General features: G+C 52.0%; 1 protein-coding gene across 2 annotated transcripts in view; it reads right to left on the reverse strand.

Annotated features, from left to right (window-relative positions):
• STX1A (syntaxin 1A) overlaps window positions 1–22,758 on the reverse strand; it is a 45,476-nt gene that overhangs the window by 4,446 nt on the left and 18,272 nt on the right. For both annotated transcript variants that reach the window (XM_031591989.2, XM_031591988.2), the window contains exons 4-8: window positions 12,777–12,851; window positions 10,478–10,551; window positions 4,518–4,626; window positions 1,576–1,649; window positions 1,176–1,313 (exon numbers count right to left, since the gene is read on the reverse strand). In XM_031591989.2, the coding sequence (XP_031447849.1) occupies window positions 1,176–1,313; window positions 1,576–1,649; window positions 4,518–4,626; window positions 10,478–10,551; window positions 12,777–12,851 (470 nt within the window). The remainder of the gene's footprint in view (window positions 1–1,175; window positions 1,314–1,575; window positions 1,650–4,517; window positions 4,627–10,477; window positions 10,552–12,776; window positions 12,852–22,758) is intronic.

Here is a 22,758-nt window from a genome sequence, read left to right on the forward strand (position 1 = left end):
GCCAGCAGCTCAGAGCCCCCACCCTATGGGGCAATGCAAGGCGTTGGCACAATCTGGTGGTTACAGCAAGGCAAGTGCTCTGCACAGCAGCCCACTGCACAGCTCTGTGCCTCTGCTTCTCCCAGAGAAGGCAGGTGAGGGCTGGTAGTGCCTCTTGCCACACAGGCACTGCACAGCACCCTTGGGTCCTGCAGTCCCTGCAGACTGCAGGGCTGTGGGGTGGCAGTACGGTTACTGGCAGCACACAAGGCCAGGAATGGTCATGGTGCCCAAAGGGCACTCCTTGTCTGTGCGTACCATGGGGGACTCACTGTCTATGGGCCTCATAGGGAACCAGGATGTAGTGGGGACAGGCAGGGTTTTCAGCAGTGGTGACAAGGCACAGGGATCCCAAAGTAATAGCAGCGTGGGGACACAGGACCTGGCAGCTCTGAACAAGGTGAGGGCGGCCCTGCTCAGACTGACACTCTGCTCACACTGGGGCCAGTAAAGGGGGGACAGAAGATAAAAAGACTCTCCTCTCGGAAGCAGATGGCACTGGCCCTGTGACCTGCCCAGGGAACCTGGCCTGGCCTAGCTCAGCAGATCCAACCCAATGCCCTGCAGAAATCAGGGAGAGCTGTAGAGATGCAGAGGGCCAGGTGTGTCATGGGCAGGATGCACAGACACCTCCACCCTCACCCCACGTCCTTGGGCCTGCCCCAGTGCCACACGAGAGCCGCAGACATGCAGAGTGCAGCCATGCAGAGCCGAGCATGCAGCACTGGCGAAGGCCAGGCGAGGCTTTACCTGCACCGATGTCTCCTCGGGCCGCGACAGCATGGCGGGCAAGAAGGGGGGTGAGCAGAGACATGGAAGCATAGGCCTGGGGCTCACCAGGCTCTGCAGTGGGGCACAGTCCCACACAGGTCCCCCAGTGCCAGTGCCCAGCTCCAGGGACAAGGACTGGTCTGCAGCCACATGCCGGACACCCACTGCCCTCCTATGCCATCCCCACACCTCCCACCCCACTCACAGAACCGCACTCTCCCTGCAGCACCCACCCGGCAGGGGGCTGCATGGGGAAGGTGTGCCCATGGGCTGCCCCACGCTGCCTACCCCTGTGCCCTCTGAGCCCCAGCCCTGTTCCCCTCCAGCCTTGGGATGAACTGGTCCTGAGCCACAGCCGTCCCTACCTGGCTTTCCACCAGCATGGCCATGTCCATGAACATGTCATGCAGCTCTCGAATGCTGTTCTCCAGCTTGATGATTTCACTGTGTCGCGTCTCGATCTCGTTCAGAGCCTGCTTGGTGATGTTGGAATCCATAATGATCTGTGGGGAGACACAGCCAGCACGCAGCTCAGAGCAGTCCCTCGCTGCTGGGATGGGGCACCAGGAGGGGCAAGGGGAGGGCTGGGAAGGAGTGCACCTCCTGGGGTGGACAGGAAGGTGCAGCCAGGCCCCAGCAGCATTTTGCATGTGCCAACGTCCCCGTTGCGGGGCAGTGCTTGGGGCAGGGCCACCAGAAAACTCCTCCAGGGACAGGGGCTGGCGTGGCTGCAGGCCGGCAGCAGGGCTGACCTGCGGTACTTACCCCAGAGGAGAAGATGGCCGGGTTGCCGCTCTCCAGCATGTCCTCCAGCTCCTCGCTGGTGGTGGTCCTGCCAGCTGCAAGCAACACACAGGAGTCAATGGAAGTTCCTAACCTGGCTACAGCCCCAGCCTCGCTGTCTCCTCACTGCCCCATTCTCCTTCTGCAGAGCAGAAGGCTGGTAAAGGCCCTGAAGCATTCAGGGCGCCGTGTGGATTAACAAGTGGAGGACTGGTCAAGCTGGCTACAAAGAGCTTGCTTTAATGCTAAGGCAAAACACGAGGCCCAGAGGCTGCACCTTGTCTGCAGTACAGGAATGGCTTCGGGGCAGCACAAAGTTCATCACACCACATCATCACCATGAGAGGCCAGCTGTGTCCATCCAGCTGCAGCACCTCAGAACTATGTGAGGCAGTTGTGTGTAGTCAGCACAGCTGCAGAGTACCACCACAGGAACAGCAAGGAAGGCAGCACTCCCGACAGCCTCAGCACACTGCCACTGCATACAAGGCACCAGAGGCTTTCTGCTGCCACAGGCTGCAGGAATCAAGGGGTTGTGCATGGATCTGTGCACATACCCTGAACACCAGCTTCCCCCAGAAGAAGACAGGACCCGCAGCGTCACTAATAGGACACCACTGCACCCAACACTGTTAGCCCTGAGCAGACTCTTCCCCATGCCCTGATGGCATGACGTGACAGCTGTGTAGCACGGACAAAGCGCTGCATAATGTAAGCAGATTGGCAGAGTGCTTTCAAAACCTGAAAAAAAAGTTCCTTTTACATTTGTTTCACAGCTTCTCTGCAGATGATTAAGATTTGGGAAAGTCCTTCCAAATCTTCTCTCTTAGAAGGGAGAAATCAGGATACTTCATCTGCCTGCTGTAAGACACCACTGTAGCTAGTATCACCTGCAGCATGCCATGAGCTCACAGATATCAGCACCTGCAGGAGCTGACACACACTCTCCATCCTGCTTCCCACTGAATGCCAAGTGCTTGCTGAGCCTTGTGTCAGTCCCTCTTCCACTCAGACAGCATAAACATTTGTTATCACTATACATCACACAGAGGAATGATGCACACAGTGAAGCCTCCTCCTGGCTTTCCACAGGAGCTGCCCACACCCACAAGCACCCATATTCACAGGCATGATGACTTTTCCACCCCCCAGGTGACCCTGCAGGAATCCCTTCAGCCCTACCTTGCTGTTCAAGGTGGGTTAGAAAGGAAGAGGCACTGACTTATTAAGAAAAATAAAAACAAAATAAATCAACTGGACTGCACTTTGTGCTTTTATGTTCTGATCACAAAAACCCATGGTACTTCTCTGCCAATTAGCAAAGTCTGTGGAAAGACTGTTTACAAGAGTGGATAGTGATAGGACAAGGGGGAATGGTTTTAAACTGAGACAGGGGAGGTTTAGGTTAGATATTAGGGGGAAGTCTTCCACTCAGAGGGTGGTGGTGCACTGGAACAGGTTGCCCAAGGAGGCTGTGGATGCCCCATCCCTGGAGGCATTCAAGGCCAGGCTGGATGTGGCTGTGGGCAGCCTGGGCTGCTGGTTGGCGACCTGCACATAGCAGGGGGTTGAAATGAGATGGTCATTGTGGTCTTTTTCAACCTAGGCCATTCTACGATTCTATGATCTGCTCGCCCTGACTTGGTGCTTATTTCCCTAGTTATGGTACTCTTTTTTGGTGGGAGATGACCCATTTCTCTAAAGCTGACCAGGTGCCACCAATTCCCCAGAGCAAGCAACGGTCTCTGGATTACATGGGGGGGTCTCAGTGAGATCTCAGTGCCACAACTGCTGCAGCCTCAGAGATGTCACCTGGGGCCCACCTGCAGGGAGAGAACACCACTGCTGCTCAGAGCCATCACATCAATAGGGTCAACTGTCGGGTCCTGCATTTTGGTCACAACCCCAGGCAAACCTACAGGCTTGGGGAGGAGTGGCTGGAAAGCTGCCTGATGGAAAGGGATCTTGGTGTAATGATGGATAGTGGGCTGAATATGAGCTAGCAGTGTGCCCAGATGACCAAGAAGGCCAAAGGCATCCTGGCTTGTATTGGGAATGCTGTGGTGAGCAGGACCAGGGAAGTCATCTTGCAACTGCAGTCGGCACTGGTGAGGCCTCACCTCGAGTTCTGTGTTCAGTTTTGGGCACGTCAGTACAGAGAGGACATGGAGGTGCTGGAGCAGGTCCAAAGAAGGGCAACAAGGCTTATGAAGGGCTTGGAGAATATAGCCTACGAGGAGAGACTGAAGGAACTGGGGCTGTTTGGTCTGAGGAAAACGAGGCTGAGGGGAGAACTTATTGCTCTCTTCCAGTATCTGAAAGGTACTTACAGCAGTGGGGCTGGTCTCTGCTCACTGATGACAGGACAAGGGGAAATGGCCTCAAGTTGCATCAGGGTAAATTTAGGTTGGATATCAGGAAACATTTCTTTACAGAAAGGGTTGTTAAGCATTAGAATAGACTCCCCGTGGAGGAGGTTGAGTCACCATCCCTGGATGTGTTTAAAAACCATTTGGATGTGGTGCTCAGGGACGTTATTCAGTGGTGGGTTGTTAGAGTCAAGGTAGCATGGTTAAGTTGTGGTTGGACTTGATCTTTAAGGTCATTTCCAACCTGAGCAATTCTGCGATTCGATGATTCTATGGTCACAATGCTAGGACAGGGCTGCTTCGAGGGGGAACGCTGGAGCAGAGCGTCCGGGTCTCAAGAGCTTAATTCTCTCCTATTACTTAACACCAGCACACCTGGAACAAAAGCAAGGAGCAGCTCTCTGCCATTCTTAACCTGAGCAGCTGAATAAGCACCAACCGTGGCTTTAAGCCGCAAACCCTCAGGATGATGGCAGCCATCCCCACTGCCCACAGCCCCGGTCTGCTCCTGCCAGAGCCCAGCAGCCAGCGCAGCACACGGCCCGTGTTACTCACTGATCTCCAGCTGCCGCTGGATCCTGCCCTTGCAGCGCTCCCGATAGTCGGTCTGCGTGGCGTTGTATTCAGACATCACCTCCACAAACTTGCGTGACAGCGTTGAGTGCTGCAGAGGGAAAAGCAACAGAGGGGGTCACTGCCTCCAGCCGCCCACACACCGCCTGCAGGCCGGGCTGCCCCAACCACGGCAGGGATGCACAATTTGCAGCCTCAGCACAGTGCCCTGTGCCAACCCTGTGGCCAGCACACAGCAGCACTGAGCTGGAAGCCCAGCACAGCCCGCTCACGTCCCCAACCGCTCCTGCAGCACATGGGCCTGACAGCACCGCGGTGATCTGTCAGAAGCAACAGGGTATGTGCTGCTAAGGGAGTGGGGCCAGCGCAGCTGACAGACAAAACATCGCTGAACTGGTTTCAAACCAGGCTGTCCTCACTGGGAGCGGGCAGTGAGCTGGCAGCCCCCAGGTGTGCTGCCCAAGCCCTCCTGCTCATGAGGCATGGGCAGGGGCACCTGGACACAGCTAGAGAGAGTGACTGCCTGTGATGGAGGTCACACCGTGCCCTGCAGCCTCCACACAGTACTGCCCCCCTTCAGGAACCCTAGTGACAGCAGAGCCTTTAAATGGAATTACAGCATGGTTGGGTTGGAAGGGAATTCAAAGACCTCCAGCCCTATCCTTGCTGTGGGCTGGGTGCCCCCAGCTCAGGCTGCCTAGGGCCCATCCATGGCCTGAGGTACCTCCAGGGATGGGGCACCCACAGCTCTCGGCAGCAGTGCAGCATCACACTGCCCTCTGAGTGAAGAATTTCCTCCTTTTATCTCATCTCAACCTCCCCTCTTTTAGTGTAAATCTGTTATGTCTTGTCCTAACATGATAGCTGCAGTGAGGTCTCCTCTCTTCTCCAGGCAGAACACACTGCAGCTCCCAGCAGGCCTGATGCTCCAGTCGCACGTCCACATGTCCTGAGCCAACACAGCCCCTACCCCTGGGCACGGCACTAGAAACATCTTCGGACACATTTGCCTTTGCTTCACAGCTATTCTCAGCAAGCAGCAGCTCGGTATTTATGGCAGAGCCTCAGGCTCAAGCAATCTTATTCCTCCGCTGCTGGCAAATCTCCCACGGAAGCCCAGGGCAGCTCCCATGTCAGCAGGCAGCCTCTGCTCCAGGTGCCATGGCACAGTGGGAGTGGCTGCCATCACCCCCAGCTCACGGCTCAGAACCCCATGCGGCTTCCACACACATTCTGAGAGACTCTCGTTCTGCCTTCTCAAAATGGTCTTCCTAAAATCCAGCTCATCCTCCTGAAAGCTATCAACATATGCTGCTCTGAAGCCAGATATCACCTTGGGTGCTGAATGACACTCCTTGCTACTCAGCAGCATAGTGTACCCTTTCTCTTTTACTTAAGAAGTTATTTAACTCGATGTTTATTTAATCAGATTGTTATTTTATGTTCCCACGGGCGTCCCACATGTCTACAAAATGCATCTGATTTTCAAGGAACACGAAGTTTCATGAAAATGGACTAGAAAAGGCATTTTAAACAGCTTTTAGTCATTAAATAAAAGCCACCTGAATACTTGGAGTAAATAAAAGCACATCACGATGATCTTTCATTTGAAACAAATTCATTAAACAGCAAATATTAACTGGAGTTCTGAAATGGAACTGCTTCAGCTAAAGTCAGCGCCAGGGGAGGGTCAGAGTGGGTATGAAGGAAAACCTCTCAGAAGGAAGGGCAAAGCATTGGCACAGGCTGCCCGGGGGGCTGGTGACCGTCCCTGCGGGTGTTTAAGGAAAGGGCAGATGTGGCACTGAGGGACGTGGTCAGTAGGAAACTGGTGGCAGATGGGCACTGGACTGGATGATGTCAGAGGTCTTTCCAGCCCCTATGATTCTGTGCTTGTCCTTGAGTGTTTCCATCATTAAGAGACATTTCTAAAGTGCTTATCCTGAGGGGCTCCTGTGGTACAGCCCAGCCCTCCCCCATGGCTCCCCTGTGCTGCACAGCTCTCACCTGCTGGGCAAATATTTCCTCCAGCTTCAGAAACCAAGTGCAGAAGCAATTAAAGCAAAAGCTATTCTGAATAACAAGCACTGACATTTGGAAGAACATAAATGCCAGTGTTCACTCCGTTATGAACTCGAAATTACTTTCATACTTAAAAGTCCATAATCTTAATGCCTGGCCACTCCTGATTTACAGTCTGCTAACAGGGAACCAGCTCCTCGTTTCACTCAGAGGTCTGCTCATAGCACAAACCAGCGAAGCCCTCACTGCAGAAATACCTACATAAGGATTGCACTTCATGTACCAGACATCTAAATCAGATCTCCAGTTCAACCTGTCCTGACTCCCACACACAAATGCGCCTTTCAGAAGAAGAATGGCTTCCTTGGGCTTCATTCTAGACAGATCAGAGCATGCTGCTGAACGTATGACAGGAAAAGTTTAAAAGTGACAATTTTGACATCTTTGGAGGCTTAGCCATTGCAAAATCTTCCTTGCAGACCAGTGATTTAAAATTAGTTTCACTCTGGTTCCCAACAATTTTTTTGGATCCAGATAGCACAGCCAAGTGAAGGTGAGCCTGGCCACACAGACGGTGGTGTGAACTCTGGCAACACTCAATGCAGCTGGTGATAAGCAAATGCATGGGACCAGACAGGATGCATCTGAGCGTGGAGCTGACCAACTCACTGCAAGTTGCCTCTATGTCATCTTCTGAAGACAGAGGTGATCGCAAGTTAACCAGAGGACTGACAAAAAGCAAACGTGACACCAATCTTTCAGGAGGAGGATGTGGGAAACCCATGCTCAGCATCCTTGAGTCACTGCCAAGGTCTCTGGATACAGAACCATCATAGAATCATCACAGAATGGTTTGAGTTGGAAGGGACCCCTAAAGGCCATCAGGTCCCACTCCCTGCAGTGCACAGGGACACCCACAGCTCCATCAGTGCTCAGAGCCTGACCTTGGCTGTCTGCAGGGATGGGGCACATTGTCCCTCTGGGCAACCTGTGCCAGTGCCTCACTGCCCTTATTGTAAACAAAATTGGAAATGGCCAGTGTGAATATTCCAGGGGTGAATCATGCTGTACCAATCTGATTGTCTTCTTCAATGGTATGAGTGGCTGTGCAGATGAGGGAAGGTCAGGAACAGTGTGCACATCCTGAATTTCAGGCCTTTGATGAGATGCAGACTGGATAATGCAGAGAGAAAACTGGACTGCTAGGCAAAAAGGATTGCGAACAGCGATACTAAGTCCAAACAGATTTTTAGGTGACCAAGATGGTCTGAGCTGAAGCAGGGGATGAATGAGGACAGACAGAAAGACAGGTATGCTCACTTGGAGGGACAAAGCTGAAGAGATCTTGTTGTTGACTACAGCAACCGAATGGGAGATGAGAATCCGGAGCCAGACTCATCCTGGAGGTGCAGAGTAGTGGGACAACAGGTGATGGACCAAGCTGGGATACTGGCAATTGGAAATTTCCCATAGGAAATCTGACAGGGATTAGGGGCAGTGGAGGGGTGGAAATCATTACAAAGATGATCAAGCACTGGACCAGGGCCCAGAGAAGCTACGAGCCTGGTGCCCATAATGTGTCCATCCTCATGCAGACAGTGAGAATGCAGACCAACAAGGGCATGAGCAGCCTAGTATGGCACTGCTCCAAGGCAGAGGCTGTGGTCTCTTCCCACTGAAGACACTGTGATCCCTCTGTCAGGACCTCATCCGCGTGTCAGACTTCCAGTTGGGCTCTTGGCTTGTTGCTGGATGGCCAAGTCCAAGCACCAGGACTCAGAAGAGTAAGAAGAGGTAAGAGATGGCCCAAATTTCCTCTGTCCCTGCTAAGGAATGAAGTGAGATGACAGTTCAGAGGAGGTCCTAGCTCTGCTGCTATTCCTTTGCCTGAAAAAGACCATTGGGGATGGTCGGTGGGACTGTGCAGCCACAGCAGAGCTGTGCCACGATTCCTCCTACAAGCAGAAGGGAAGAAATGACACACAGAAGGGCTTGCTGCCATCCTGCTTTGCTGCACACTGTGCACTATGCTTTGCTTTGGCTTTGCTATGTCCTCCTAAAAGCATGGCCCTGCACTTGGCATTCCCACTTGCTCCTGAAACACATATGAAGCATTTCTCTTGCACTCATTCTGCGCAGCATTGCTTGTACACCACCTCAGGCTCAGCCTCCCTCCACCTGTTCAGTGTTTGGATCATGCAGGACTCTATGCTGGCAGCAGCCTCTGCAGAGGAGATTTACTAATGTCACAATGGTATTGATTAGGGGCTGACTGCAGCACAGGGGAGCAGTGCTGAAAAGGAATAAAAACAATCAAATTCCTCTGGCTTACCTGCGAAGTGTTTTGAGAAAATAAGATTCCTGGTGAGCTATATTTCTGGGTAAAACCCCCATGAGAGCGAAGTTGCCTGCATCCCCCCACTCATGGGCACTGAAGAACAATGCTGGCAGCTGCTATTTGCATTATCAGTTTAATGGCTTGCTAAAACAAGACCTTTGCTGCAGAACAAGGCCTTATTTGTCTACTCTGAGATGTCTTGTTTTTGTTTACATCTGCCACTGCATTCTCTGAGGTCAAAGCGCCAGAGCCTGCCCTGAAGAAAAGGAGAAGCAATGGCCAAAGAAGCACTGCCAGAGCAATGGTCCCATTCTGCAAGGTGTTTTCTCATTGAAGGCCCACTGGTAGATTGGCCAACCCATAACAGAGACTGCAGCATCACTAAGCAGTGCGGCAGCAGATCACAGAACCACAGAGTCATTGAGGTGTTCAGCCTGGAGAAAAGAAGGCTGCGAGGTGACCTCATTGCACCTTTCAGTACCTAAATAGAGCCTACAAACAGGAGGGGAATCAACCCTTTGAAAGAGTAGATAGCATCAGGACAAGGGGAAATGGTTTTAAGCTGAGGGAGGGAAGATTAAGGTTGGATGTCAGGGGAAAGTTCTTTACTATGAGAATGGTGAGGAACAGGCTGCCCAGAGAGGTTGTGGATGCCCCGTCCCTGGAGGTGTTCAAGGCCAGGTTGGATGGGGCCCTTGGCAGCCTGGTCTAGCATTAAATGTGGAGGTTGGTGGCCCTGTCTGTGGCAGGGGGGTTGGAGATTCATGATCCTTGAGGTCCCTTTCAACCCGGGCCATCCTGTGATTCTGTGATCATCTAGTTCCCACCATGCCCACTGAACACGTCCCTCAGTGCCACATCTCCATGGCTCTGGAACACCTCCACACTTCCTGAGCTTCATTATAAGGATGTTGTGGGAGACAGTGTAAAAAACTGTGCTGAAGTTGAGGTACATAACACTTCTTGACAATTTTTCTTTCTGAGGTGGTGGGAGGGGATGTACTCAGAATTATATGATATTTCAGCCCAAGAAGGGACTTCACTAGGTCATGCAGCCCAACATCAAGCTCAAAGCAGGATCAGTGACTCCCGGTTACCAGTGCGTGTTGCTGGACCTACAGAACCCCATGTCCCTCAGCCCCCATCTCTCATAAAGCCAACACACTCCATCCCCCTTGACAAGACCAGAAATGAGAGCAGCACACATATCTGTCAAAACCAAGCAGCCATGGGACTGAAATACAGAATATCCTAAGTTGGAGGAGATCTGTGAAGATCACTGAATCCAACTCCTGACTCTACACAGCACCACCTAAAATTCTTACTCAATGTCTAGAAGCATTGTCCAAACACCCTTTGAACTCTGTCAGCTCAGTGCCTGTTCCATGCCCACCGCCTTCTTGGACATACCTGGAGGAATAGGTACAGCCTTAATACCTGAGTCTCATTAACAAAACCCAATTTAGCTTGTTAATCTCACATAACACACCAGACAGAACATAACACTTCAGACAGAACAAGGTCTCATTCCCCCAAAAAAGCCATGAGAATGCCACCCAGTGCCAGCAGGGCAGAGACTCACCTGAGTTTTCCTTATCCTCAGGTCGGCAGATGACCTGTTCAGTCCTTCCTCTTGTTCGATACTCTGCTCAATACCTGGTCAGGATAGAAAAACATGGATTATTTCAGGCTGGTTAGAGAAGAAAAAGAGATTGTTTGCCAAAGAGACTTTAGAAATGGATGTAATGCTTGGCTCTGACCTCGGAGCTTTCCCATATCCAAACAAAAAGGAGCACAGGGCTGCCCTCCTGCTGTGCAAGAGGAGGGAACCCAGAGCTGAAACACCTCCGCAAAACATCAAAGCTTGAGACTTCTTCTGGGACCCTACGAATGGCAGCTGCACAGGGACAGCCTGGCAGCACCGCAGAGGATTGTCCTTTTCATTTTGCTAAAAACCCTGGAAGAAAGCTCCTGCCAGCATTTCCCTGCCATTTCATCAGCAGTCAGCCTTCTTCAGCATTTGTAATCAGTTGCTCCCTGTTCCCAAGAAACGGTATTGGCAAACACTGTACGTTTACAATAATTAATAAAGTCACATTTTCCCAAGAAGCCAGTAATTAGAATTAGCCACTGCATGAGCAATATCTCTCCTAAAGGAGTCAATCCGCTGTGAGCAGATGGTGTTTTTGATCATTCCTGACTGTTTCCTTCCAATGATCACACTGGCCACAAGGTGGAGCGGGACAAGGCACAAGGATCGACAGGGAAACACGTACTGATGAGTCTTTTCTGGAAGGGAAGGAGAACCAGAGCTCGTCCTGCCATTCTTTGGGCTCTTAAAGCTCCTTTAAAAAAAAAATACAAAAAAAAAACAACGGATATGGGAAAGGACTTTTTTTTGCATAGAAGCCTGAAAACCTGTGATTTGTACAGTTGGTTACACGTTCACAAGAGGAAGAACCCATGCTCAGCTGTTCTCCCGGTGCTGGCTGTGAGGTCGGGCGTCACCACTGCATGTGGTGCCTGGAAGCTGTCTTGGACATAAATACCATGAAATGATGGAGTTCTCTGCACTTGGTGAAGTCAGAAGGAGGGTCAGCAAAGCTGACCTGCTTAGAATGTTGGTTGGGAGAATCCCATGGGAGTCAGCCATGAAGGGCAGAGGGGCCCAGCAAAGCCAGACATCGTTCAAAGAGGAAATCCTAAAGGCACAGCTGCCTGTCTGCCTTCTGATGGGCCAGAGGGGAAAAAGACTGGCCTGGAACAGGGAACAATTTTTGAGACTTCAGGAGACAAAGAGAGTTTATGACCTTTGGAAGAAATGTCAGGCAACCTGGGAAGAGTTGCCTGTGTGTACACAGGGTATGCAGAGGGAAAATCAGAAAGGCAGAAGCCCAGCAAGAACTTCATCAGGTCAACGTTGTTATAGATAATAAAAAATGTTTTTACGAATATAGTAACAGCAAAAGGAGAACCAAGGAGAATCTCTACCCTTAATTGGTTGCAGAAGGGAACATTATCAGGATGAGGAAAAGGCTGAGGTTCTCAAAGCCCTCTCTACTTCTGTCTTTAACAGACTGGTTATCCTCAGGGTACTTGTGGTAGTGAGGGTCTGGCGCCCGGAAGATATCGCGTTGTACGGGATGACAGGGTCCCCCTCCCGATAGCCAATAGCGTTCAGTGCCCAGGTTATATAAGGCTGTTTTTCCCGCCAATAAACGCCATTTGCCGTCCACCACATTGGTGTCAGCGAGCCGATGGACCGAGCGACCTGGGATTGGTCGCCGTGCCGTTCCCGAACCAGGTCGCCACGCCTACGATAGGCAACAGTACTCAGGCCTTGAGCTGGAACACAGGAGTGGGAGCAGAGTAAATCCCCACAATTCAGGAGGAAAGAGTGAGCGAGCTGCTGCTCCACCTGGGCTGCAGCACATCTGTGGGACTGAATGGGACCCACCTGAGGGTGCTGAGGGAAGAGGAGGTGGAAAAATCACCTGGATAGCAGGTAAAACTGAGGGCACATCTGATGTTCCAGGTGAGACTGCTCTGCCCGGTCACTGCCCAGAGCAGCAGGTGCCCAGGGGGTTTGGGGCTGCCTCTGCTGGCCTGTCCTTGGAGCTGTTCAAGGCCAGGTTGGATGGGGCCCTGGGCAGCCTGATCTGGTATTAAATGTGGAGGCTGGTGGCCCTGTCTGTGGCAGGGGGTTGGAGCTTCATGATCCTTCCAACCTGGGCCATTCTGTGATTCTGTGATGGGCTCACACCAGAGCTGGGGAAAGTGAATGCCACAGCACAACAGGGATCATTGAGAAGTGCTGGCCTCAGGGACATTGCCAGACCCCCCAGTGCCTTGCAGCAGCAGCAGCACCGGTGTGTACTCACTCTTTAGCTTGGAGCGCACTTTGTTCGCTGTCTTTTTGATGTCTGACATGAGCTCTTCCAGCTCCTCCTTTGTTTCTGCAGAGAAAGAAAAGAGCAAACATGGGTGTGCTGTGGACACTGCTCAAATCTGCTCATCCATCCCACACCGTGTGGGGCCAGGAGCTGGCAGCACTGCCCCTTCCTGGTCAGAGACAGACGCCCAGCTGGCAGCACTGCTTCCCACAGTGGAGAAAAATGACTGCTGTACATCAAAGCCCTTCTGCACATCAAGTGCCGCAGTGTGGGCTGACTTCCCTTTGGCCCTGCCTCGCTGGGCAGTCTTCTTCAGAATACATCTCCCCCAAGGACAGCCTGCTGCTTCTCAGCTCTCTCCTTCCCTGCCGAGCAACAAGGACTCAGCCCAGCCGTGCCCTGGCTCCTCTTGTGGCCACGTGGCCACAGCACCTCTGACACCATCCGATTAACAGCCACTTCGTGCATACTCACTGCTTTTCGCAAAAAAACATACAGGCTACAGCAACACAAGGCCAGAGAACACCCCCAGTCCCACATCTCAGAAACGGCTCTGAGGAGCACAGTAGCACGGCTGTGTAACACAGCCCTCACAATGCAGTGTGCAGGGGCACAGGAAGTGCCAACAAAAACATAGGCAAGCAAATTCCTTCCTCCCTGTACTCCTTCACATTCCTATGCGCTCACATGCACATCCAGAGCACAGTACCAGTAGCTGCAGGCTCCTGCTGGGAGCAGAGCCCTGCTGAGCACCCAGAGCCCCGCAGTGAGTCCCTGCCATCACCAACGCCTTCTCCCAAGGACTGCAAAAGCTTTCTAGCAGTGATCCTCCTGGGCTGCCAGGGATATTGACTTGGCTACAGAGAGAAGGAAACCAAAGTGTATGACACGCTTCAGAGCAGTAAATCAGCTGCGAGCCCTGACTCACAGACAAGGTTTGGCACACAGCTATCTATCCTCTTTCCCACGTGCAAGCAGTGGAAGTCAGGCAGTAAGGCTCTGAGCTCACCACTAACAACAGTGCCATCATTAGAACGTCTCTAGATACCTTGCAGGACTTCTCCCTGCACTGCAGCACCTCCACAGCACCACCAGTGCTTGGCAAAACCGATCAGAGCAGAGCCCCTCCATCTGCATTCCCAGGAACCAAAGTGCCGGTGGCAGAGGCCAGGCCTGCTCGCCCATGAGAGCATCAGCATGGCATGGGGAGCTCAGCTGGCTCAATGGCAGCTAACTCTGACCTCCAACTGCACGACCAGCTCATCACAGCAATCCATATCCCACAAACTACCTGCCATTTCAATGCAACTTCTCAGCAACGCTGCCATCCTAACAGTCCCTCTTGATTTTTATGAGATCAAGACTTACTTCATTGAATAGAACTTTGTTGAATAGTCTCTAGGCACATTAACTGAGTCATTTCGATGGCTGTGGTAGCTATGATGCTGTATGCTTCCAGCTGGCATGGATGATGATGATGTGTTGGGGGAAGGTCACATCCTACTGACAGTTGTACACATTTCTGAGTCAGAGCTAGGAGCTTAGAAGGGCTGGGAAGACAAGGAGGTCTGCGAGTACCTTCAGCCAGGCTGCCATGAACATGAGGAGAGCTGGGAGCTGTGTCTGTTCACATGGAAGCAGGAAAATAAAGAGGATCCCACAGCTTCCTCCAGTTGCACAGTCGGAACGGGGAGAGACCAGGAGGGAGATGCTGCTGGGAAGTGCAGAGGGACATCACAGCAGAGATGGAGCAAACTGGGACATGGGTCATTCCAACTGGAGGTGGGAAAAACTGCGATTGTGAAGATGATGGTAGATGCAGAGAGGATAGGGAACAGATGCCCAGCCTTTTGGCTTTCTGGGCTGCAAATAGTGAAGAAGAATCGTCTTGGGCTCCATATATGTAGGATGCTCCAAAAGTAATGCTTCCTATTTATTTCCATGGAAATGACAACCGATAAAATGAGCACAATAACGCTATTTGATAGAGAAAATTCTCTGCTACAAAACACTATTTTTCAACAGTCACCACCATTAGCTATGAATTTTCACCAACAAGGAGCAAGAGCCTGCAAGCTGCGCTGGCACAAAGCTGCACCAGTGGAGCTGACCCACTGCTGATATGCACCACCCATCATTTCACTGTGCTCACATGCACGGGCTGGTCTCCATCAGCATCCAACAAGCATCAGTGAATGTCAGTGGATGCCACTGTTTCCACATGGAGGAGTTCAATGACACCCTTTGCTCCATCCACACTTCTGTGTCAGACACCGTTCTGTCAGACTGCCCGTCTGCTGCCAGCTGTCACACAGCAACAACACAAAATGGGGCACTGGTGGGAAGGCTCAACCTCTACTGCTGCACCACCAATATCCACCTCTGACACTGTGGGCTGACACCATAAAATGGGAGGCATTACTTTTGGAGCAGCCTTCATAAAAGATACAGTGAATGTATACAAGTAACAAGACTTATTTTAAGTTTTATTTTAACTTTAACGTTTGTCAAAACATTAAAAAACAGTAGAGCAACAAGACCCATAAAACCAGGGTCTGACAGCGAGCCAGGCACTGACCTGCAGAGGGCATCTGCCTCCTGGCACCCAGCGCAGGCTGGTAATGGGAGCTCCAGAAATGCATGGGCTCCCTGGCAAAGGGGAAATATATTCCCTCCTACTCCCCTGCCCTGCTGATTCCAGAGCTCCTGGTATTTTTCCCCTATGTGACAGGGGAAGGGATGAAACAACCCGCTGAATGCTCCCACGTGGGCTGCTGCTACAGCCTGACCTGGGCACTGATGCTCAGCGTCAGCAGGCAGCAGACTTCCCATCCCACTGTGACAGGCGACTGCCATCATGTCATCACTGCCACGATTCGATGTCAGCACATAACACCTCTACACAGGAGCAGAAGAGAGATGATGTGCACAGGAAAGCTTTTACAGACCCCTGACACTGAAGGTATCACCCTGAGCACCACCTGTCCTGTCCTGCAGTGAGACCTCTGGATGAAGCGCAGCTGGTGCTGGGCAGAGCCAGCAGCCTGAGCCCCGTCCATCAGCTCCACCAGCAGCTTTGCCTGCCTGCTGGTTACAGCCCAGCAGCACCAACAATGGGCTGAACTTTGCCTGCAAGAAGCAATTTGATTTTATGACCAACCTGTGCAAAAGGTGGAGGAGACAGACAGCCCGGTGCCTTGGTGCCTTTCCTCCTGGGAGGAAGTGGCGGGATTTGATTTTCTTTCCAATTACTCAAAGGCAAAAAGCAATAATTACGCATCCCAAGTTACAATGCAAACCAGAGAGCTTAATCCTGCTTTCCTAGCAGTGAGACCCTCCTAAAGCACAGCTTAAAGCAGCCAAGATGCGGGCAGCTGGCACCCACTCATCCCAGCCCACGCAGGAGCTGTCTCCTCAAGGAGCACTCAATTAAGACTGCAAGATTTGGGATAACAAACAGCTCTGACTGGCTGCTCCCATGGGCTGTGAGCATGACCATCTCACAAGCCCAAGTCCTCCCTGTGGGAGGCTGCGAGCTCCTCCTTGCCTGCAGGGCACTCAGCACCATGTGGAGCTGATCAGACCCACTTACCAACGCCTTGCGGAACTGCACGAATTGTATTATCCTCCCTTAATTCTCTATTGATCGAATTCCACTTCAAGGAGTCCATTATTCTGCCCAGAAGCAATGTCAAGTTAATCAGTCAATAAGAACTCGGCTCCTTCCCCTTCTCTTTTTTCCAAAAGTGGATGCTGTGCCACCTTCTGAGCTCCCAAAGCCTCTCAGGTATTTGGAGTCTTAGTGGAAATCAACACTAAGGGCAGACAAACCACCTTACTCAGCTCTTTGCAAGCTTCCCTATCAATGCCTCCAGGTAGACTGGATCCAGCGTGGTCTATTTTTGGGGCCCGCTGTTTAAGAACCATCCAAACTCCTCTTGCAATGCAAGAATTCAATCATCATAAAGTATATCACTTTTCCCAAGCACTCAAAAAAGGCATTTTCTTTATATTTCCATCCCTTCTGCATTGTTCTGCCATTGTCATTGATTAATGTGCTGGAACTGCTGATCGTTATCTGCTTGTGCTGAAGGGCACTTCAGGCAGGCAGGCCATCCTTCAGGCTGCTTCACTGCTCTGTGCCCCTGCAGCACCAGGAGAATGTGTTCTCCTCCTCCTCGTCAGCCACGAAGGGATAAGCAGAGACAGTGGGAAGAAAATCTCCCCAAGTAGGAGTTATTGAAAAGCAGTAAGAAAAGAATGTGCGGAGGACCTGCAGCATGCTTCAAATTTATTCCATATGTGCGTGATGTAAATCATCGAGTCGTGACCATCTGCACCGAATTCATGGCGTTTCATCCTGCTGGTGGTTTCCCATGATAAAGAGCAATTACCACCTAACACTGGAAATACCCTCTCCTGGTGCTGGTGGGAAAAAACGACTTGAGCAAGTCTGACCACCCAGAGCTGCAGCTGCAGGAGAGCTCTTCAAGAGCCTGTAACTCTCTTACAGAAGCAGATGTGAAATGCAGTACCAAAAGGAACCTGCTGCAGAGCTCAGACACTCTTCTGACCAATCCAGCCTTTTTTCTCAGAAAAAAAATGGCCTGCTTTGTATTTTTGAGCACTCGCCCACAGCCCCGGCACAGGCAAGGGGTCATGGCCACTCAGCAGGGCTGCAGACCCTCTGCCACTGCTCTCCCCATTCTGAGCAGCAGCTGCACAGACACACGGTGCCCATCTGACCACTGCCGCCTGCACGAGACCTGATGCACCAATACCTGGCCAGACCCAGCAGCCACTGTGACCTGCTGCTCTGCTGGGTCTCACAGCATACAGCTTTGAGCACGCTACAGCCAGGCAAGTCTCAGAGAGCTGTGCCCCATCCCCCTTCCATGGGCACGAGGCTGGGGACAAGGCATGGCTCTGGCAGCACTGGACACATGGGAACATGGGCTGCACTGCACACTGGTGTGTTTCAATAGGCAGCAGTACACGAGCAACAATCATAACGCATTTAATCAGCAAAGAGAAACAGGCACTACTTGTCAGGATACTCCAGGAGCAGCCCCGGTCACTGAGCATCATTAAATGGCAGTAGGAAAGTAATGGGAAATGGCAGAATAAGGAAAAAGCTGCACCTCACAGGGCCAGGCACTGACTGCAGCACCTTTCTGCTGGGATGTGCTGTGAGACAGCGCTGGGCTGCAGGACCCCCACACTGCCTGCTGTGCCTGGGACACCCCGCAGTATAGCCAGCTCTCCCCAGCTCCAGGCGCTGGATTCCTTCCTCGTTTGGAGTCACCCACGCCACCAAAGCTGTGTGCTGAGTGAGGAGAGGCAGGCAGCAGCACAGTGAGGTTACGTCCATCCCCCCTCTTCTCCCCATCCTGCAGCTCCCAGCATGAAGGCTGCACGGTGACCACCACCTCTCCCTGTAGCCCCTGCTGCCCAGCAGCTCAGCACTGCCGGCCCTTCCTCCTCCCCGGCACAGAGACGTGCTGCCCGGCACGCTCACCCCACTCCTCCCCATGCTGTGTCACTGCCAGCGTCACCGCCCCTACTTCCCTGGTGCTCGCTAATTCGTCAGACCACAGCCCTGCTCTGTGCTGCCCGGCTCTGACACGATGTCACCACTGCCATGTCTGAGAGCCTTCAAGAGGGGACACAGCCAGTAGCCGTCCTCTGGGGGGCAGAGGGGTTTTCATCTCCGGCGGAGCTGAAGCAATGTTATGGAACATGTGCTTGCCCCCACCAAAGGGGGGGCCGCAGCCCTGCTGCCCCAGGAACACCAGGGAGAGGAGAATGGGGAACCCCAAAATCACAAGGGCCACAGAGACCACAAACCTGTGCAGCAACACGGCAGCTCCATGGTAAACCCACAGCTCCAAACCTAACCCCTCCTTTCTCAGAGAAGGGAATGGTAACTCTGACTGCCTGAAATAAGAGCCAGCTCTGGGAATGGTGGCAGGAAGGGAAGAAAACCCCATTTAGTCCGTACAGAAGTGACGGGGAAATATGGACAGATGCAGGTCTGGCTACCAGCACTCATCTGACCTCCTCAGCTTCTGCATAGTTAATATTTTCGTTAACTCAGCTCATGCCTCCTCCCCAGCATGGCTCATCTGCTCCTTCACACCCACAGACACCACCAGCAGCACTGAGTGCTGTGCTGGGCTCCTCCTGGAGCTGCAGTCTGTCTCCCTTAATTACGGCTTCCCCAGCCCCTCCTTCTCCCCACACTGCAGCTCTCCCTCTGCTGCCGCTTCACACTCTGCATTTCTCTTTGCCAAGATTTGCCTTCCCCACTCACAGTACTGCTCATTCCTTGCTAATGGCTGCACACAGCAGCAGGCTCTGCCCCGGCAGCCTTCCCACTCCACCACCAGCTTTTTGCCTGGCCAAACACTGCTATCTCTGTCATCATTTGTGTGCAAGCATAAAAATCCCTTAAAATCGAACTACCAAGCAAGAACAAAGACACCTGCATGTGGCAAGGTAGCTGCAGCCACGGGTATTCCTTCCCAAACCGGGTTTGAATAAAAACAACATTTGCAACAAAGGTGAGGCAACGAGGAGAGCACTACTAATTACCCTGTAGCAACAGGAACACAGCCCCAGCTGGGGGATCAGATCAGGAAGGAAGGATGGATGGGTCAAACTCCTGGCTCTGACCTCCCACTGCCTTCAGAGGTGGAACAGAGTTCCTTGCCAACCTCCCCCCCCCCGTGGCTCTGTAAGGAACTGTTTTTTACCGAGAGGTGACCCAGAAATGCCATAACTCTATTACTGGAGATGTTCAAACACGACCCTGGGCGACCCACTGTGAGCAGGAGGTTGGGCCGCTGACCTCCACACGTCCTTGCCAACCTCAGTCACATCGCTCTTCACCTGCCCCATGCTGCCTGTGCATCCCAGAACGAGGAACTTCGCAGGGATGTGCAGCGCTGCACTCAGCCAGGATGCAGCAGTGAGGGCATGAACAGCACCGCCGACCCCACAACACCACGCACAGCCAGCCTGGCACGGGTGAACCTGAGCAACGCTGTTTGGCAGAAGGTTTCCCAGCACAACACTGTTTGGAGCAGCAGCTGCTGCTGTTGGTTCTGCCTTTCCACAGTGATTACAGACACAAGTGCCAGCAATAGAGCAGCTCCCTTTCTGGCACACGCAGTATCTGGGACAAACAGAATTACTCTTATCATTAATTACTGCACATCCTACTAGACATAATAAGGAGCATGCGAAGTTTTAATAACTAATTAAATACGGGTGCCCAACCTTCTGGCTTGCCTGAGCCACAATGAGTGAAGTGGAACCCCATTTAGGTTGCTCCAAAAGTAATGCCTCCTATTTATTTCCACAGAAACTACAACTGATACAATGAGCACTGTAACTCTGTTTAATAGAGCAAATTCCCAGCTACAAACAGTATTTTTCAGCACAGTCACTACAACTACAAATTCTGTAGCTGTGCATTTTCACCAGCAATGAACAAGAGCCTGCATGCTATGCCCATCAAAACCTGCATCAGCAGTGCTGCTGCTCTCCCATTGCAGAAACACACCATGCACCCCCACTGTGCTCACACCCACTGGTTGATCTCCATCAGCATTCAACAAGCAGCAATGAATGTCAGTGGATCCACTGCTCCCACAACAACAGGAGCATTTGAGCCTCGCTGAGCTCACTTGGGCTGAATGCGGCTTCATGCAGCAAGAGAAAATGGAGTAGCATTTGCCACCTGGGCTCACTGCGCTCTCATGGTGGGACGTGCAAATAGTTAAGCAGAACATCCCTAAAGCCCAGAGGAAAATAAGGGAGGTGAGGTTCTGCTCATGTTCTTCACATCGTTTTCCTGCCTGGCTGCCTCCTGCAGCAGTACCAGCTATTCTAAGCTATTCTAAGCCCTCGCAGCACTCTCAAGGCACAGAATTAACTCCCAGATTGGGAGCTCCGGATTCCTTTCGGTCACAGTGAGATATGGAATCTACACATGGTGCCGTTACCCACTCCAAGCGTCGCCTTTGCAAGAATCCAGATGGATGCCAAGAATAAGGCACTTCTTATAGCTGTAGCATTTTAAGAGATGCTAACATGTCTTGCATAAAACTGCCCTAATTTCCGACTTGGGCTGAACATGCGATAGATGCATGAGTCACTCGCTGCATTCTTCAAAAACTCATCACAGATCATACTTCTACAGCAAACACCTGGGGATGAGAGTCACAGAACAGCTCAGGTTGAAGGACCCCAGGACCCCAGGCTGCCAACCACCATGGCGTGCTTCCAGCTGTCTTCCATCAAATAACAGTGTGGGATGCAAAGAAGTGGAGCAGGGATGGCACTGCTCCTTCCAAGCTCAGCACAAACCAAGCAGCTCTCCAGCACAGGAGGACACTCAGAGCCAAGTGTCCTTTGAGAATCCCGCCCTCCTTCTTCTGATATCTGAGCCATCAAAGGAGGGACCACTCCTCGTGTTCAAGCTGCACAACTAAGCGGCTCAGGAGGGGCTGCAGGCAGTAGTAAGCAGTCTGTGCCTGAGCTGTTCCTCAGCTCTGCATCCACTGCATGTGCAGATCAGCAGCCAAGTTCCGACCTGCTGGAGTCCACACCAGTTGACTAATTGTGTACCTCAGTACTGATTAATCACCTATTAACCCTTTGTGAGATCTTTTACCAGCAGGGTGCACTCACAAAGCGACTCAATAAATGCATCTATCATCTACAGCTTCGTCTAATTAAGAAGGAAGATCTGCCAGCGGACAGCCCAGCCCGAAATCAGCAGCCGCATCCCAGCTGCTCTGCATCTCCTTCCCTCATCCTCCCTTGCTGATTAACCACCACACCGCAGGGCTTAGTTTTGACTCTTTTCCCTTGTATCCAAAGCAGCTCTTTCATTTGCATTTTTGCTACTAATCTGATAACTCAATTAGGGAAATGCAGTTCTGCTCCACCTCTGTGGGGCCTGAAAGCTCATTACAATACCACCAGACTGCCGACATTCAGAACAGCTCGAGATTGATGCTGCCTGCCTTCAGAAGGCGATTCTCGGCAGCAGCCTGTGTCTCTCAGGCAGACAGGACAGCTGGGGGCTCTGGGGGAGCACAGCCACTGAGGTGGGAGCCTGAGGCGCATACACTCCGTGCTCTGCTCACGGCATCTTAGATCCCAGTGCTGAGCAGCTGCAGCCATCCTGCTTCAAATGACAACACTTTCTCCCCCATTTTCCTAGCAAAATGCCGCTATTTTATTTTTTTAAATCAAACATACTGGCAAACTGATGCTGACATTTCAGGTAGCATGCGTAAACTCCGCTGTTACAGACCCTGCACACGGATGCTGGCACAAGACACGTGCACCTTGCTGAAGGGCTACTAGCTACAATGGGCAGCCAGCTGCCAAGCTGCTGGCTTCCAGCACGTACCTGCAGCCCCAAATGCTCCCCTTCCTGCTGTTGCTGCTGCAGCCATGCAGCTCACCCCCTCTTTGGTTCCCATATAAAGTAACTGCATCAGCATCTGTCAGCTGTGCACATTCCCCGCTGCTTTTCCAATCCATTGCTATTTGCATTTTATTTTGCCAAAGGAATTCTCTTTCTGCTTAGTCTGAAGCTGCAACTCATCGGGTTTCCTGGGTGGATGAGAAGTACCCAGATGACCCTGTGCCAACATCTCCCAGCTCCTCCATGGTGCTCTGATGTTCAGGGTCTGTCACATTCTGTGCACTCGCGTCCAGAAACATCTTGCTCCCACACAGACGCAGCCTTTCCACACACCATCCAGCTTCATTTGCTTATTATTACATGCAGAATTCGGTCTGGGATTTTTAGGGGGCTTTGTTTCCCCACATCTTTTGTTTCCCACAACCCCACGCAGGGCTGTGATTTGGGGTCCCTGCCCACATGTGCTGGGCATTACATAGCTGCCACGAGGGGCTCTCAGCCCTACTCCCTGCAGCTACACCACCT

This window comes from Phasianus colchicus, chromosome 21 (genome assembly GCF_987193195.1).
Source record: "Phasianus colchicus chromosome 21, bPhaCol1.hap1.1, whole genome shotgun sequence".
Taxonomy (NCBI): Eukaryota; Metazoa; Chordata; class Aves; order Galliformes; family Phasianidae; genus Phasianus; species Phasianus colchicus.